At 41.7% G+C, this 14,951-nt stretch overlaps 3 protein-coding genes across 4 annotated transcripts in view; all 3 read right to left on the reverse strand.

Moving 5' to 3' along the window:
- The window catches only part of LOC111979284 (titin homolog), a 28,655-nt gene extending 27,968 nt beyond the window's left edge, over positions 1–687 (reverse strand). The window contains exon 1 of one of the 2 annotated variants that reach the window (XM_070449063.1): positions 572–687. The gene's annotated coding sequence lies outside the window, so the exon portion shown is untranslated. The remainder of the gene's footprint in view (positions 1–571) is intronic. The other variant, XM_070449064.1, reaches the window with a different exon arrangement.
- Positions 688–6,088: 5,401 nt separating this feature from the next.
- LOC111979323 (apolipoprotein L6-like) lies at positions 6,089–8,164 on the reverse strand (the record flags this gene model as incomplete). Its single annotated transcript, XM_070449114.1, is given in 3 exon segments — positions 6,089–7,629; positions 7,632–7,996; positions 7,999–8,164. Coding segments are annotated over 3 exon segments (984 nt in total), but the record flags the coding sequence as incomplete, so codon positions are not given.
- The window catches only part of LOC111979307 (TRAF3-interacting protein 1), a 38,309-nt gene continuing 31,480 nt past the window's right edge, over positions 8,123–14,951 (reverse strand). The window contains exons 10-20 of the mRNA XM_070449085.1: positions 14,229–14,279; positions 14,032–14,109; positions 13,699–13,776; positions 13,550–13,609; positions 13,341–13,430; positions 11,859–11,933; positions 11,584–11,643; positions 9,553–9,615; positions 8,808–8,882; positions 8,578–8,620; positions 8,123–8,338 (exon numbers count right to left, since the gene is read on the reverse strand). Coding sequence (XP_070305186.1) covers positions 8,283–8,338; positions 8,578–8,620; positions 8,808–8,882; positions 9,553–9,615; positions 11,584–11,643; positions 11,859–11,933; positions 13,341–13,430; positions 13,550–13,609; positions 13,699–13,776; positions 14,032–14,109; positions 14,229–14,279 — 729 coding nt within the window. The 3' untranslated portion in view covers positions 8,123–8,282. The remainder of the gene's footprint in view (positions 8,339–8,577; positions 8,621–8,807; positions 8,883–9,552; positions 9,616–11,583; positions 11,644–11,858; positions 11,934–13,340; positions 13,431–13,549; positions 13,610–13,698; positions 13,777–14,031; positions 14,110–14,228; positions 14,280–14,951) is intronic.

Below are 14,951 nucleotides of genomic sequence, written 5' to 3' on the forward strand. Positions count from 1 at the left end.
ATCGTAATAGAAAATGACTCAAGTAGAAAGGAGTCACCCAGTAAAATACCAGCCTACTTGAGTAAAAGTATCTGGTTTTAAATGTACTTAAGTACAGTGGTTGAAAAAGTACTCAATTCTCACACTTGAGTAAAAGTTCCAAGTGAAAGTAAATGCTATACATCACATTACTTATATTAATTAAGCAAACCAGCCAGCATGATTTCATTTTTCTTTTTTTTACAGACAGACGGATGGGCAAACTCTAACACTCAGCCATAATTTACAAACTCAGTATTTGTGTTTAATGATTACGCCATATCAGAGTCAGTGGGGATGACAACACGGTATCTTGGTAGGTGTGTGAATTAGACCATATTGCTGTCCTGCCTGAGCATTCGAAATGTAACATGTAGGTTTGGGTGTCAGGGAAACGGTATTGGAGTAAAATGTACATATTTAGGAATGCAGTGGAGTAAATGTAAATAGTAAAGTACAGTTACTCCAAAAAACGACTTAAGTAGTACTTTAAGGTATTTATACTTAAGTACTTTACACCACTGCACATTTGATTATTTTAGAAGTGACTTACAGACAGGAAAGGGTCCCTATCCAGTGAAGAGGGATCCCAGTCCAAAACTTGTCAAAACGCTTTCTTTGTTGTTCCTCTCTGGTGATGAGGGTTTGAGACACGAAACTCACCTTTTTGTCTTTCTTACCTCAGTGCCTTGCGGTCCCAATTCACCTGGGAATTGGTTGGGCTGGCTGCTGCAACATGAAGTCAGGGGTAGACGTAACGTTGTAAACGTAAATCTGTAACCCTCCATTTAGTATTATATATTGCGTTTCATATGGTGGCTATTCATTTGTGAAGTCCATCAACCATGTCATATGAGATATTACCAATTACAATTCATATAATATGTTATGAATTACAATTCATATAATATGTTACGAATTGCAATTCATTCAATATGTTACGAATTTGCATTTTGAGACACGGGAGGCTGGTGGCACTTTCATTTGGGAGGACGGGCTTGTGGTTGTGGAATAAGTGGAATGGTATCAAATACATGGGTTCCATGTGTTTGATGCCATTCCATTTGCTCCGTTCCAGACATTATTATGATCAAATCAAATCAAATTTTATTTGTCACATACACATGGTTAGCAGATGTTAATGCGAGTGTAGCGAAATGCTTGTGCTTCTAGTTCCGACAATGCAGTAATAACCAACGAGTAATCTAACCTAACAATTCCACAACTACTACCTTATACACACAAGTGTAAAGGGATAAAGAATATGTACATAAAGATATATGAATGAGTGATGGTACAGAACGGCATAGGCAAAATGCAGTAGATGGTATAGAGTACAGTATATACATATGAGATGAGTAATGTAGGGTATGTAAACATAAAGTGGCATAGTTTAAAGTGGCTAGTGATACATGTATTACATAAAGATGGCAAGATGCAGTAGATGATATAGAGTACAGTATATACATATACATATGACATGAGTAATGTAGGGTATGTAAACATTATATTAAGTGACATTGTTTAAAGTGGCTAGTGATACATTTTTACATAAATTTCCATCAATTCCCATTATTAAAGTGGCTGGAGTTGAGTCAGTATGTTGGCAGCGGCCACTAAATGTCAGTGGTGGCTGTTTAACAGTCTGATGGCCTTGAGATAGAAGCTGTTTTTCAGTCTCTCGGTCCCTGCTTTGATGCACCTGTACTGACCTCGCCTTCTGGATGATAGTGGGGTGAACAGGCAGTGGCTCGGGTGGTTGTTGTCCTTGATGATCTTTATGGCCTTCCTGTGACATGAGGCATCCTCATATTCTATTCCATTCCTTTGCACTGTTTATATCCATGTTATTACATGTATAGTTATCCTGTTGTGTTTATTGCATCCATATATATTCATTATCTCCCATTCTCTGTACCTTTCAGACCATTTCCATGTCCATACCCCTGTTAGGCAATAGCGTGTGAGGTTGCCTTATTCCTCTGACCGGTAAAGGTTTTCAGTGGGTCACACACAGACAAGTAAAATAGGAGAGTATTCCTTCACTGTAACCATACCAAACGTAACATATCATACTAATTAGTGTCAGATTTACTATGTTACGTGTAGTCTATGAGACCAGGCTGGGGAATGGGGCGTGGTTACCTGGTCACCTGTGGACCAGTGTAACAGAGGAGCTAGGTTTCCTATGTGAGTCTGACTCATAACTGCAGTTTCACTGTCTGCCATCTAAACAATGGGTTATGTCTCAAAAATACATTGGCAATAAGAAAGGTCTTATCAGGAATAAATAAATAGATGAGATTTTAATAGACAAGATTAAAAGCACAAGTGTAAATTGACAGCAGTTGAAACATCCTGCTCACTTTTTTTGGCTAGATTCAAAGGCTGGGAATAGTTGGTACCAAGATGAGAGACCATCTGGGAAAATGGAAATCAAATGCTAGTATTGTTGGCAAACCAGTGAGCCCATACATTGCCTTCGGAAAGTATTCAGACCCCTTGACTTTTTCCACATTTTGTTATCTTACATCTTTATTCTAAAATGGATAAAAAATAAAAGTCCTCAGCAATCTACAGACTATACCACATAATGACGAAGCAAAAACAGGTTTTTAGAAATTGTTGCAAATTTATAAAAGATAAAAAACTGAAATACCTTATTTACATATGTATTCAGACCCTTTGCTATGAGACTTGAAATTTAGCTCAGGTGCATCCTGTTTCCATTGATCATCCTTGAGATGTTTCTGCAACTTGATTGGAGTACACCTGTGGTAAATTCACTTGATTGGACATGATTTGGAAAGGCACACACCTGTCTTTATAAGGTCCCACAGGAATTGTCTGTAGAGTTGCGAGACAGGATTATGTCGAGGCACAGATCTGGAGAAGGGTACCAAAACATTTCTGCAGCATTGAAGGTCCTCAAGAACACAGTGGCCTCCATCATTCTTAAATGGAAGAAGTTTGGAACCACCAAGACTCTTCCTAGAGCTGGCCGCACAGCCAAACTAAGCAATCGGGGGAGAAGGGCCTTGGTCAGGGAGGTGACACTGACAGAGCTCTAGCATTCCTCTGTGGAGATGGGAAAACCTTCCAGAGACAACCATCTCCGCAGCACTCCACCAATCAAGCCTCAGTAAAAGGCGTATGACAACCATCTTGGAGATAGCCAAAAGGCACCTAAAGACTCTCAGACCATGAGAAACAAGATTCTTTGGTCTGATTAAACCAACATTAACCTCTTTGGCCTGAATGTCAAGCGTCACGTCTGGAGGAAACCTGGTACCATTCCTACTGTGAAGCAAGGTGGTGGCAGCATCATGCTGTGGGGGAAGTTTTTCAGCGGCAGGGACGGGGAAGACTAGTCATGATCGAGGCAAAGATGAATGAAGCAAAGTACAGAGAGATCCTTGATGGAAACCTACTCCAGAGTGCTCAGGACCTCAGACTGGGGCGAAGGTTCACCTTCCAACAAGACAACAACCCTAAGCCCCCAGCCAAGACAACGCAGCAGTGGCTTCGGGACAAGTCTCTGAATGTCCTTGAATGGCCCAGCCAGAGCCCGGACTTGAACCCGATCTAACATCTCTGGAGAGACCTGAAAATAGCTGTGCAGCAATGCTCCCCATCCAACCTGACAGGGCATGAGAGGATCTGAGAGAAGAATGGGAGAAACTCGCCAAATACAGGTGTGCCAAGCGTCATAGCCAAGAAGACTCTAGGCTGTAATCGCTGCCAAAGGTGCTTTAACAAAGTACCGAGTAAAGGGTCTGAATACTTATTTAAATGTGATATTTCAACCAAAAAATAATATTTCTAAAAACCTGTTTTTGCTTTGTCATTATGGGGTATTGTGTGTGCATCTGAATACTTTCCCGAAGGCACTGTAGTCCAGCAGTGTCCAGGTCAGTGGTGATGAGGATGCTGCCATAGAAACTTTGCTGTACTTATGACCCTATGTTCTGTTAAACATAGGTCTGTGGACTAGAGGTCAACCGATTATGATACCGATAATTGGAGGACCAAAAAAAGCTGATACCGATTAATCTGTCGATTTAAATATATATATTTGTAATAATGAAAATTACAACAGTACTGAATGAACAATGAACACTTTTATTTTAACTTAATATAATACATGAATAAAATCTATTTCGTCTCAAATAAATAATGAAACATGCTCAATTTGGTTTAAATAGTGCAAAAGCACAGTGTTGGAGAAGAAAGTAAAAGTGCAATATGTGCCATGTAAAAAAGCTAACGTTTAAGTTCCTTGCTCAGAACATTTGAAAGCTGGTGGTTCAATATTCCCAGTTATTAAGACGTTTTAGGTTGTAGTTATAATAGGAATTATAACTTGTCGACTATTTCTCTCTATACCATTTGTATTTCATATACCTTTGACTATTGGATGTTCTAATAGGCACTTTAGTATTGCCAGCCTAATCTCAGGAGTTGATAGGCTTGAAGTCATAAACTGCGCTGTGACTCAAGCATTGCTAAGAGCTACTTGCAAACGCAGTAAAGTTTGAATGAATGCTTACGAGCATGCTGCTGCCTACCACCGCTCAGTCAGACTGCTCTATCAAATATCAAATCATAGACTTAATTATAATATATTAAACACAGAAATACGAGCCTTTGGTCAATAATATGGTCAAATCCGGAAACTATCATTTCGAAAAACAAAACGTTTATTCTTTCAGTGAAATACGGAACCTTTCTGTATATTTAGACCCTAAGTCTAAATATTGCTGTTATATTGCACAACCTTCAATGTTACAGTTGAAGTCGGAAGTTTACATACACCATAGCCAAATACATTTAAACTCAGTTTTCACAATTCCTGACATGTAACCTGATAGTAAAAATTCCCTGTTTTAGGTCAGTTAGGATCACCACTTTATTTTAAGAATGTGAAATGTCAGAATAATACTTGAGAATTATTTATTTCAGCTTTTATCTCTTTCATTACATTTCCACTGGGTCAGAAGTCTACATACACTCAATTCGTATTTGGTAGCATTGCTTTTAAATTGTTTAACTTGGGTCAAATGTTTCGAGTAGCCTTCCACAAGCTTCCCACAAGAAGTTGGGTGAATTTTGGCCCATTCCTCCTGACAGAGCTGGTGTAACTGAGTCAGGTTTGTAGGCCTTGCTCGCACATGCTTTTTCAGTTCTGCCCACACATTTTCTATAGGATTGAGGTCAGGGCTTTGTGATGGCCACTCCAATACCTTGACTTTGTTGTCCATAAGCAATTTTGCCACGACTTTGGATGTATGCTTGGGGTCATTGTCCATTTGGAAGACCCATTTGCGACCAAGCTTTAACTTCCTGACTGATGACTTGAAATGTTGCTTCAATATATCCACATAATTTTCCTACCTCATGATGCCATCTACTTTGTGAAGTGCACCAGTCCCTCCTGCAGCAAAGCACCCCAACAACATGATACTGCCAACCCCGTGCTTCATGGTTGGGATGGTGTTCTTCGCTTGCAAGCCTCCCCCTTTTTCCTCCAAACATAACCATGGTCATTATGGCCAAACAGTTATATATTTATTTCATCAGACCAGAGGACATTTCTCGCTAGCTAGCAACTTACCTTGGCTCCTTACTGCACTCGCGTAACAGGTGGTCAGCCTGTCACGCAGTTTCCTCGTGGAATGCAATGTAATCTGCCATAATCGGCATCCAAAAATGCAGATTACCGATTGTTATGAAAACTTGAAATCGGACGTAATTAATCGGTCATGCCGATTAATCTGTCGACCTCTACTGTGGACTGTGACCTTATTTTAGATTTTCAGAAGCAGAAATTAGAGCTAGTAAATGAAAACAACACACTTGCCTTTGCCCCTTCCCTGCAGCCACTAAATCAACCGCTTACCTTTGCCTTTCAAGTGCAGCACATACACACGGCCTACCACCTTGCCACAGCAAACATTACTATGGAGGTCAATTTGACAAATGAGCTCAGCTATTTGTCGAACAAATACAATATCAAAGGCCTATTGACACAGCAGCACTGGCAGAAAGAAGGAAATGTGAACCCTGTTCATGGAATTCAAAGAACTGTATGTTAACATACATTTCAAAGTTTATTGGCAACTTATTACATTTCATATATCTTTAAATAAATACAAAAAAACTTCTAAAGTTGACCAATGTAAAAGTACCCAAAAAATTACTAGAATTAAAGCTAGAATCCTTATATGAAACAATAACAAATTGGCCACCCTGCCTCTGTTTTGGTTAAAGCTGAGAGAGGAGCCTGGACATATGTAACCACTCTCAAATCCATAGACGGAGCTAAAGATGCAAGGACTGACCATCCATGATATCAAAATTATAGTTTTAACCCGAGACAGGGAAATAGAATAATCCTAAAGTGCTTGAAAGGCATCATATAAATGAGGAAGGCACTCAACAGTAATAGAACATACATTCCTAATCTAAAATACAAATTAGACTTAATAAAAACCTGAATGTTTCAATATGAACTAATATTCCCCTACCAACCTAAAAATAAAACAAAGCAATGTAACAAGCAATACTCATAGGAATCAAATAGTGACTAAACCCCTACCCTTCATACTGTAAATACATAGCCTATGAATAATCTAAACCATCAAAATACGTATTTGACTGAATTTGAGAATATTATGTTTGGCTTTTACATTTGGCTCTGAGGAAAAGATGTTAGCATGATTCCTTCAATAATGTGCATGAGAATGTATTTTTAACATTTTTGTAACCTCATCTCTGAACAGTTTCCTGCCTCCACGAACAAATTGCTTTAGCTCACAACTCTTACTTTTCATAAAGTACTGTAGATAATGTTGTCAAGACAGGCTCAATGCACACATCTACAATTACAAAATGTGGACATGGGCTTGTCGTACAACATATAATTTCCCCAGATATTACAGTTTTAATAATAATTCTTCACCCTAGCCAGTGGTGACTGGTGATGTCATCTTTTCACCTGCCTATGCACCATCTATGTAAAACAAAAGTTTCAGGCATTGGTGCTTGTGCCATCAAAGAGAGACATGAATCATATCCTCAGAGTTCCGGCTTCTAGTCGTTTTAATGCTGACAGGATAGTTTGTGTAGTTGTAGAGATGGGTTGGAATGAAGTACAGTTTAGGCTTTGCTGGTCTTATGGCTGTTATCTGCAGTATTGCTGTTATCAACAATGCTTTTGCTGTCAGAAGTTTTATAATTGTCTGTATCGTCATCACTGTCCAGCTTTTTCCGATTATTGGTACTGTCTGGGGTGTTGGTGCCATTGGTGTTGTCTGGATCTGTGGACTGCAGCTCAACCCGTATGCCATTAAGCTCCACCAGTCCATCATGCAGCTGGGTCGCCACCTCCCTGATCTTGGCAGCAAACTCAGACTTGGCTCCCTTCTTCAGCTCCTTGGAGTCCTTGGCCACAAAGTAGATGTCCATGCCCACAAAGAGGCCGGTGAGCACTCCGGTGGCCATGCTGGCAATCTGGACAGCTCTGGCCGCAGTGCTGCCMGCCACGTTGGCTATCTGCACCACACGCATGATTTCGTTGGCGTTGATGAGGATGGCCTTTCCAGCCATGGCAAGAGACCGTCCTCATAGATGTTGTTGAGGCCCGGGAAGTCACGGTTGTACGCGTGCTTCTTCATCTTCAGCAGATCGAACCTGCGCAGGCTCTCAATCCCTTGCTTGATGAACAGCATGCACTTGTTGATGTCGGTCATCTTCTTCTGGTAGTCCGTCACGATGGCTTCCACCTTCTTACGGTCCATGGAGTTGTTGACCGTGTTGGAGAGTCCAGCTCCGGCTGAGGTCAGGCCACCCGCTGTGGCCACGCTCAGTCCCACCGCTGTGATGATCAGAGAGGTTCCCATGGTGACAGGGGCCAGGGCGAGGCCTACAATGGTACACACGCCTCCTACAGCGCTGGTGGAGCCGCCAGTGATTTGGCGATCTTGGTCTTCTTGTTGAAGCAGTCGAGTGCATCTGCGATGTTGTTCAGGTCAATGACGTGCTGCCACAGGCTCTCTGCACGCTCTGAGAACAGCTTGTTGAACACACGGATACCTTTCTGCACCTTCTCAGCTGTCACTGCAAAGCCCTGGAAAACGAGTTCATATAACCATCATCAATGCTTACTATAGTGTGAATTACCTGTTTACCCAGGGGCTTTATAACAAGGCTCTTCTGTACGTGTGTGTGCCTGTACACAAAGTGAGACCCAACTATAGCATCACTTACTTGGCCTCCTCTTTTTCAGTCAAGTCATCATCTTGAGGCATGTCTTCCCACTCTGTAGCAAATAAAAATGGCATCATTTGGATGAAGTGTGTGTGTGTGTGTGTGGTGTGGTGTGTGTGTGTGTGTGTGTGGTGTGTGTGTGTGTGTGTGTGTGTGTGTGTGTGTGTGTGTGTGTGTGTGTGTGTGTGTGTGTGTGTGTGTGTGGGTTGTGGGTGTGTGTGTGTGTGTGTGTGTGTGTGCGTGTGTGCGTGTGTGCGTGTGTGCGTGTGTGCGTGCGTGCGTGGGACTCACGCTCCACTGTGCCCCACCAGTCCATCAGGCCATCCATATCCTGCTGAGAGACATTTCTCTAAGTCAGCTTTGAATCACCACTTTAGAAACTCCTACTTTTCAATTAAAAATCTATTTGAATCAAATGCAAAACTCGATGGCAGTTAGCAGTCAGTGAGAGGAAATCAAGTTTGAAAAGTAATCTTAAGAGTACAGATTGACATTATTTAGCATTGTTTACAGCAACCAACCTGCTCCTCTGGCTCTGCCGGATTAACACGGAATTCCTCCAATTGGTCGAATAAAGATTTATTTCCACCGTCATTCTGAGATAGGAAGGGGGGTGATGAATACATGCTGTTATGTACTGTAGGTCTGTCTATACATTTAACACAGTAGAGAAACAGAATATGTCTTGGCAAAACAATGTTTGTCATGCCAGAGTAGCAACATTGTAACGAGGGATACAGGAGTATGATACAGAGATCATAATCACAGGCCAAAAATGAAAATAGAAAATGTTTGGACAATTTCAGATTACAGACAGAAAGAGAGAAATGGCACATATTAGCTCTGCTGTTTTGCAGAAGTGGGACATTCAAACCTTCCTGGGTTCAAAGAACAAGGAAGCAAGGGAACAAGTTTGGGCACATAGCAATCTAATCTAATCCGCAGTGGAAAGGAATTGGCACAACAATCTGGGAGTGGTGGTGTGGGTGGCAGTTTGGTAGGTAGAGAAAGAAATAAAAAGAACAGGAAAGAAAAAAAATACTTGAACATAATGTTCTTAGATAGGAGTCAAAGGGCTAGAAAAAGAACCTAGTCATCTAATGGATCAGCCAATGTGACGTCCATTTTGCAATCCTGGACCACTTTTCAGTCTGCCAGCCGTGACAGTCAAGCCTTCAGATACAAAAACAAAACCTAGGTATCCATTATAACGGTACCGGTATGTGGAAGAACAGTGTTAGAAGGAGGATCATGGAGTAGAGTTACCTCTTTTGAGTCACTGCCTGTAGCTCCCGGCTGGGTTTCAACCTTCTTCGGCATGGCTTTACCCTGAAACAGACACTCTGTTAAAAGGTGGAATCCATAGCAGTGAAACTGCCACATACGTTTGCTATATTACAACAACAAAGACGTTACCTCAAACAACAAACTTACATTTTTTCCTCGTACATCATTGCACGCGCGATAGAACAGCAGAGAATGTAGTAGATGTTTTATAATGATGCTGGATGCTCATTTCCTCACAACAAAAACTATAAGAAATGCACTTAGGGGGGGGGCAAGTGGCGCTGTTTCAAATGTAATCAAATATAAAAACTTTTACTCTACAGTATTATACAGTTTTCCCACAACGCAACCAAACATACCCCTTAACTTTTCTCACATTTTGTTACGTTACAGCATTATTCTAAAATGGATTTAATTATTTTCCCCCCTCATCTATCCACACACAATACCTTATAATGACAAAGCAAAAACAGTTTTTTAGAATTTTTGCTAATTTATAAAAAATTTACATAAGTATTCAGAACCTTTACTCAGTACTTTGATGAAGCACCTTAGGCAGCGATTACAGCCTCGAGTCCTCTTGGGTATGACGCTACAAACTTGGCACACCTGTATTTGGGGAGTTTCTCCCATTTCTCTCTGCAGATCCTCTCAAGCTCTGTCAGGTTGGATGGGGAGCGTCGCTGCACAGCTATTTTCAGGTCTCTCCAGCGATGTTCGATCAGGTTTAAGTCCAGGCTCTGGTTGGGCCAATCAAGGACATTCAGAGACTTGTCCCAAAGCCCCTCCTGCATTGTCTTGGCTGTGTGCTTAAGGTCGTTGTCCTGTTGGAAGGTGAACCTTCGCCCCAGTCTGAGGTCCTGAGAGCTCTGGAGCAGGTTTCTATCAAGGATCTCTCTGTACTTTGCTCCACATCTTTGCCTTGATACTGACTAGTCTTCCAGTCCCTGCCACTGAAAAACATCCCCACAGCATGATTTTGCCACCACCATGCTTCACCGTAGGGATGCTGCCAGATTTCCTCCAGACGTGACGCTTGGTATCCAGGCCAAAAAGTTAAATCTTGTTTCATCAGACCAGAGAATCTTGTTTCTCGTGGTCTGAGAGTCTTTAGGTGCCTTTTGGTAAGCTCCAAGCGGGCTGTCATGTGCCTTTTACCGAGGAGTGGATTCCGTCTGGCCACTCTACCATAAAGACCTGATTGGTGGAGTGCTGCAGAGATGGTTGTCCTTCTGGAAGGTTCTCTAATCTCCACAGAGGAACTCTAGAGCTCTGTCAGAGTGACCATCAGGTTCTTGGTCACCTCCCTGACCAAGGCCCTTCTCCCCCGATTGCTCAGTTTGGCCGGGCTGCCAGCTCTAGGAAGAGTCCTGGTGGTTCAAAACTTCTTTCATTTAAGAATGATGGAGGCCACTGTGTTCTTGGGGACCTTCAATGCTGCAGAAATGTTTTGCTACCCTTCTCCAGATCTGTGCCTCGACACAATCCCGTCTCGCAGCTCTACGGACAATTCCTTCGACCTCATGGCTTGGTTTTTGCACTGACATGCACTGTCACCTGTGGGACCTTATATAGACAGGTGTGTTTCTTTCCAAATCATGTCCAATCAATATAATTTACCACAGGTGGACTCCAATCAAGTGGTAGAAACATCTCAAGGATGATCAATGTAAACAGGATGCACCTGAGCTCAATTTCGAGTCTCAAAGGAAAGGGTCTGAATACTTATGTAAATAAGGTTTTTATGTTTTTAATTTCTAATACATTTGCAAACATTTCTAAAAACCTGTTTTCACTTTGTCATTATGTGGTATTGTGTGTAGATTGCTGAGGATTTGTATTTATTTAATCCATTTTAGAATAAGGCTGTAACGTTAAAAAACAAGTAAAGGGGTTTGAATACTTTCTGAAGGCACTGTACATATTGTAAACCCAGACACAAACTATGGTTAACACCTGGAGGAAGTGAAACGTAGTGTACACAATATGTAAACATCATTTACATGTTACCTTGCCTCCTGCACCGCGTGGCATGAACGGATTGTGTCGCCTAGGTTTTTTCATCTTGGCCTAAGAACAATAGAATAAAAAATTATACATTAATTCAAAGGGAAAGTAAAGGGAAGTGAGAAACATTATGAGAAAATCTAGAAAATACCAGCATTTTGTAATGGAATAATAACGAACTAAATTCAAGCGAAACCCTGATATTTGCATGATTGCATGGCCACAGTAAGGAACACTGGTCTAGTGGGAGCTGTGCTATCCGTAGGGTTAACCACCACCTCTCCGTCCTTGTCTTCTCCCTCTTTTTCCCCAGTGAGGAGAGATTCACCCTCTTTAGGACCATCAGATTGGTCCTGAAATAACCAACAAACAAATGTCATTCCGATAGATTGTCAGGCAAAATCATATTACAGAAAATATGACAGAGTAAGAGTGTGTGTGTGTGTGACGTGTGTGTGACGTGTGTGTCTCTGTGTGTGCTTCACTTGTGGGCTTGTATTACTATCTTCGTGGGTACCGGAAATCCCCACAAAGATAGTAAAACAAGAATTTCTCCCTTGTGGGGACATTTCCCAGGTTTCCACAAGGACAAAGTCTATTTTAGGCTTAGGGGTTAGGTTCAGGTTTACAATTAGGGTGAGGGTTAGTGTAGAATAGTGGACACAGAGTAGCCAAGGGAGGTGATAGGTGGGAATGAGGAGGAGCCATGGTGGTAGAAAAAGAGTACTTTATTTAATGCAGATGAAGGATTTTAGGAAACGTGGTTTGACTTGACAAACAGTTGTCCATAGCAGCAACATTCAGGATACGAAAACTCACAAAAATGACAGATGAAGGCGAGTCTAAAGCTCAGCCCCCTCAATAGGGTTCCTACTGCAGCAAAAACGAGGCCTAAATGCTAAGCAGCATAACTAGGGATTGACCCCTTTTCTAGCTCTAAGCAGAGCCTTACTCTCCCCCTTACTGGGACTAAAGAGAGTCTACCAGAACAGCTCAACTCAACTGACTGTACATACAGGACGCAACAAACAAACTGCTATGGAGCATATTGTAAAATAATTAAATGTACTGTACATTTAATTAGTTGAATGTTACTTGGTTAATTAGACCGGGAAATACTATGGAAAACATGATTTAAGTTAATTGCATTAATTCGTTTAAATTACCATATTTTGTCAACTACATTTTCGTTTCAAAGACAGAGCTACATTAAATAGAATATGATTAAAACTACTATATTCATTTAAAATGGTGATGAGGCCAGTGAAAGGCAGCCTCATCAAAGTTAGAGTTAGGAGTTAGGGTTAGGATGAGGAGTTAGGGTTAGGGTTAGCGGTTAGCGGTTAAGGTTAGGTTTAGGGGTTAAGGAAAATAGGATTTTGAATGGAAATAAATTGTAGGTTCCCACAAGGGTAGTTGTGTGTGTGTGCCTGATTGTCTTTTTGAATTTTTTGCTGACCAAGTCTGGCTGGTATGTTAATCGTCTGGAATCAGAAGACAAAATCCTCCTGTACTGCTGCATTTAGACAGGCAACCCAATTCTGATCTACTTTTGACCAATCACATCAGATCTTTTCACATCAGACCTACCCTCAGATCTGAATGGTCAAAAGACCAATGGCAATTAGTGAAAAAAATATCAGAATTGGGCTGCCTGTCTAAACGCAGCCTATGAGCCACCATTACACAGGACAACTGATAGATACAGATAATTTAGATATGAATATCAATCTTGATCAGTCAGAATTCTCCAAGCCTACCTCTTCTGTGAGTCTGGGAGGAACCTCTGGAGTTCCAGCAGTTTTCCCTGTCCTCTCTCTCGGGATCATATTCCTGTTAGCCTGAATTAGCTAGAAGGACAAATATAGTCACTCTAACCTGTGCATTAATTTACAGAGATACGGGTACGCTACATATAGATGTTATTACACATACATCAACAAATGAACATGACTGGTGTAAACTGCACCTGATTGTCGCCCATCTCTCTCTTCTTCAGTCGGTCATGTAAGTCTGTACCCTTCAGCTCCTGTTGAGGAGAAGTGACATACAACCTTAGCAGAGATATTATAAAATTAGACATAAGGTGAGGAGGAGCAGTTTGATCTGTCTGCCTACCTCTTCAGTGGGTCTAGGAGCAACTGCTGGCATTTCAGTTCCTTCCTTCCTATCTCTCTGGATAAGATTGCTTTTGACCTGACAAAGACACACACAGTCACTCACTGTTCTGGTCCTGTCTTTTTGTGGGAGTTGGAGAGAAGCAAAGACTGGTGGGAATATGTGTGTCGTATAAATTATGTAACAAACTCAGTTTTTAAAAATGTTTTTTATGTTTATGTTGCCATATTAAAAATATACTCCATCAAAGGTAAGTAATAGTATATATTCAGCATTGAGATTCCATTTTGTAGAATTGAAGAGTACTGAAAGACATTCTACTAAAATGCTTACATCTTTGGCATTGGAATGTTTATCAGATGACGTTAGTTTGTCCCTTGATCTTGATGTGTCTTCAGTCCTCTCCTTATCCTGCGATTGAAGAAGGAATGTTATCAATCCCATCATCAATACCATTACTTGAAGCATAAAGAAGAGTGAAAGCCTACTTGGTCATACAGTCTAGTAATTTTGATACAGTAATGGATTACCTGAGTTGAGGAGTTAAATGGATTCCTGAACAACTTCCCCATTATGCCACCCTAAAACAAAAGAAGATTGAATAGCCATAAAACAGGCAAAGATCGAATCGTACTACACCGGCTCCGACGCTCGTCGGATGTGGCAGGGCTTGCAAACCATTACAGACTACAAAGGGAAGCACAGCTGCCCTTTCCCACCTGGACAAAAGGAACACCTATGTGAGAATGCTATTCATTGACTACATCTCAGCGTTCAACACTATAGTGCCCCCAAAGCTCATCAATAAGCTAAGGACCCTGGGACTAAACACCTCCCTCTGCAACTGGATCCTGGACATCCTGACAGACAGCCCCCAGGTGGTAAGGGTCGGTAACAACACATCCGCCACGCTGATCCTCAACACAGGGGCCCCTCAGGGGTGCGTGCTCAGTCCCCTCCTGTACTCCCTGTTCACTCATGACTGAATGCCCAGGCACGACTCCAACACCATCTGCATCCTTTGACTCTCTATGTCCCCTATCCTCCAGGCCGGCTCGGTCCTCCCCTCCTGCTCCGTGGCTCGACGACTCATTGCGAGCTCACAGAACAGGGCTCCGGGCAGCCGAGCGGAAATGGAGGAAAACTCGCCTCCCTGCGGACCTGGCATCCTTTCACTCCCTCCTCTCTACATTCTCCTCTTCTGTCTCTGCTGCTAAAGCCAATTTCTATTCACTGTCTATGACTGACCTGTT

Source organism: Salvelinus sp. IW2-2015, linkage group LG19 (assembly GCF_002910315.2).
Source record: "Salvelinus sp. IW2-2015 linkage group LG19, ASM291031v2, whole genome shotgun sequence".
NCBI lineage: Eukaryota > Metazoa > Chordata > Actinopteri > Salmoniformes > Salmonidae > Salvelinus > Salvelinus sp. IW2-2015.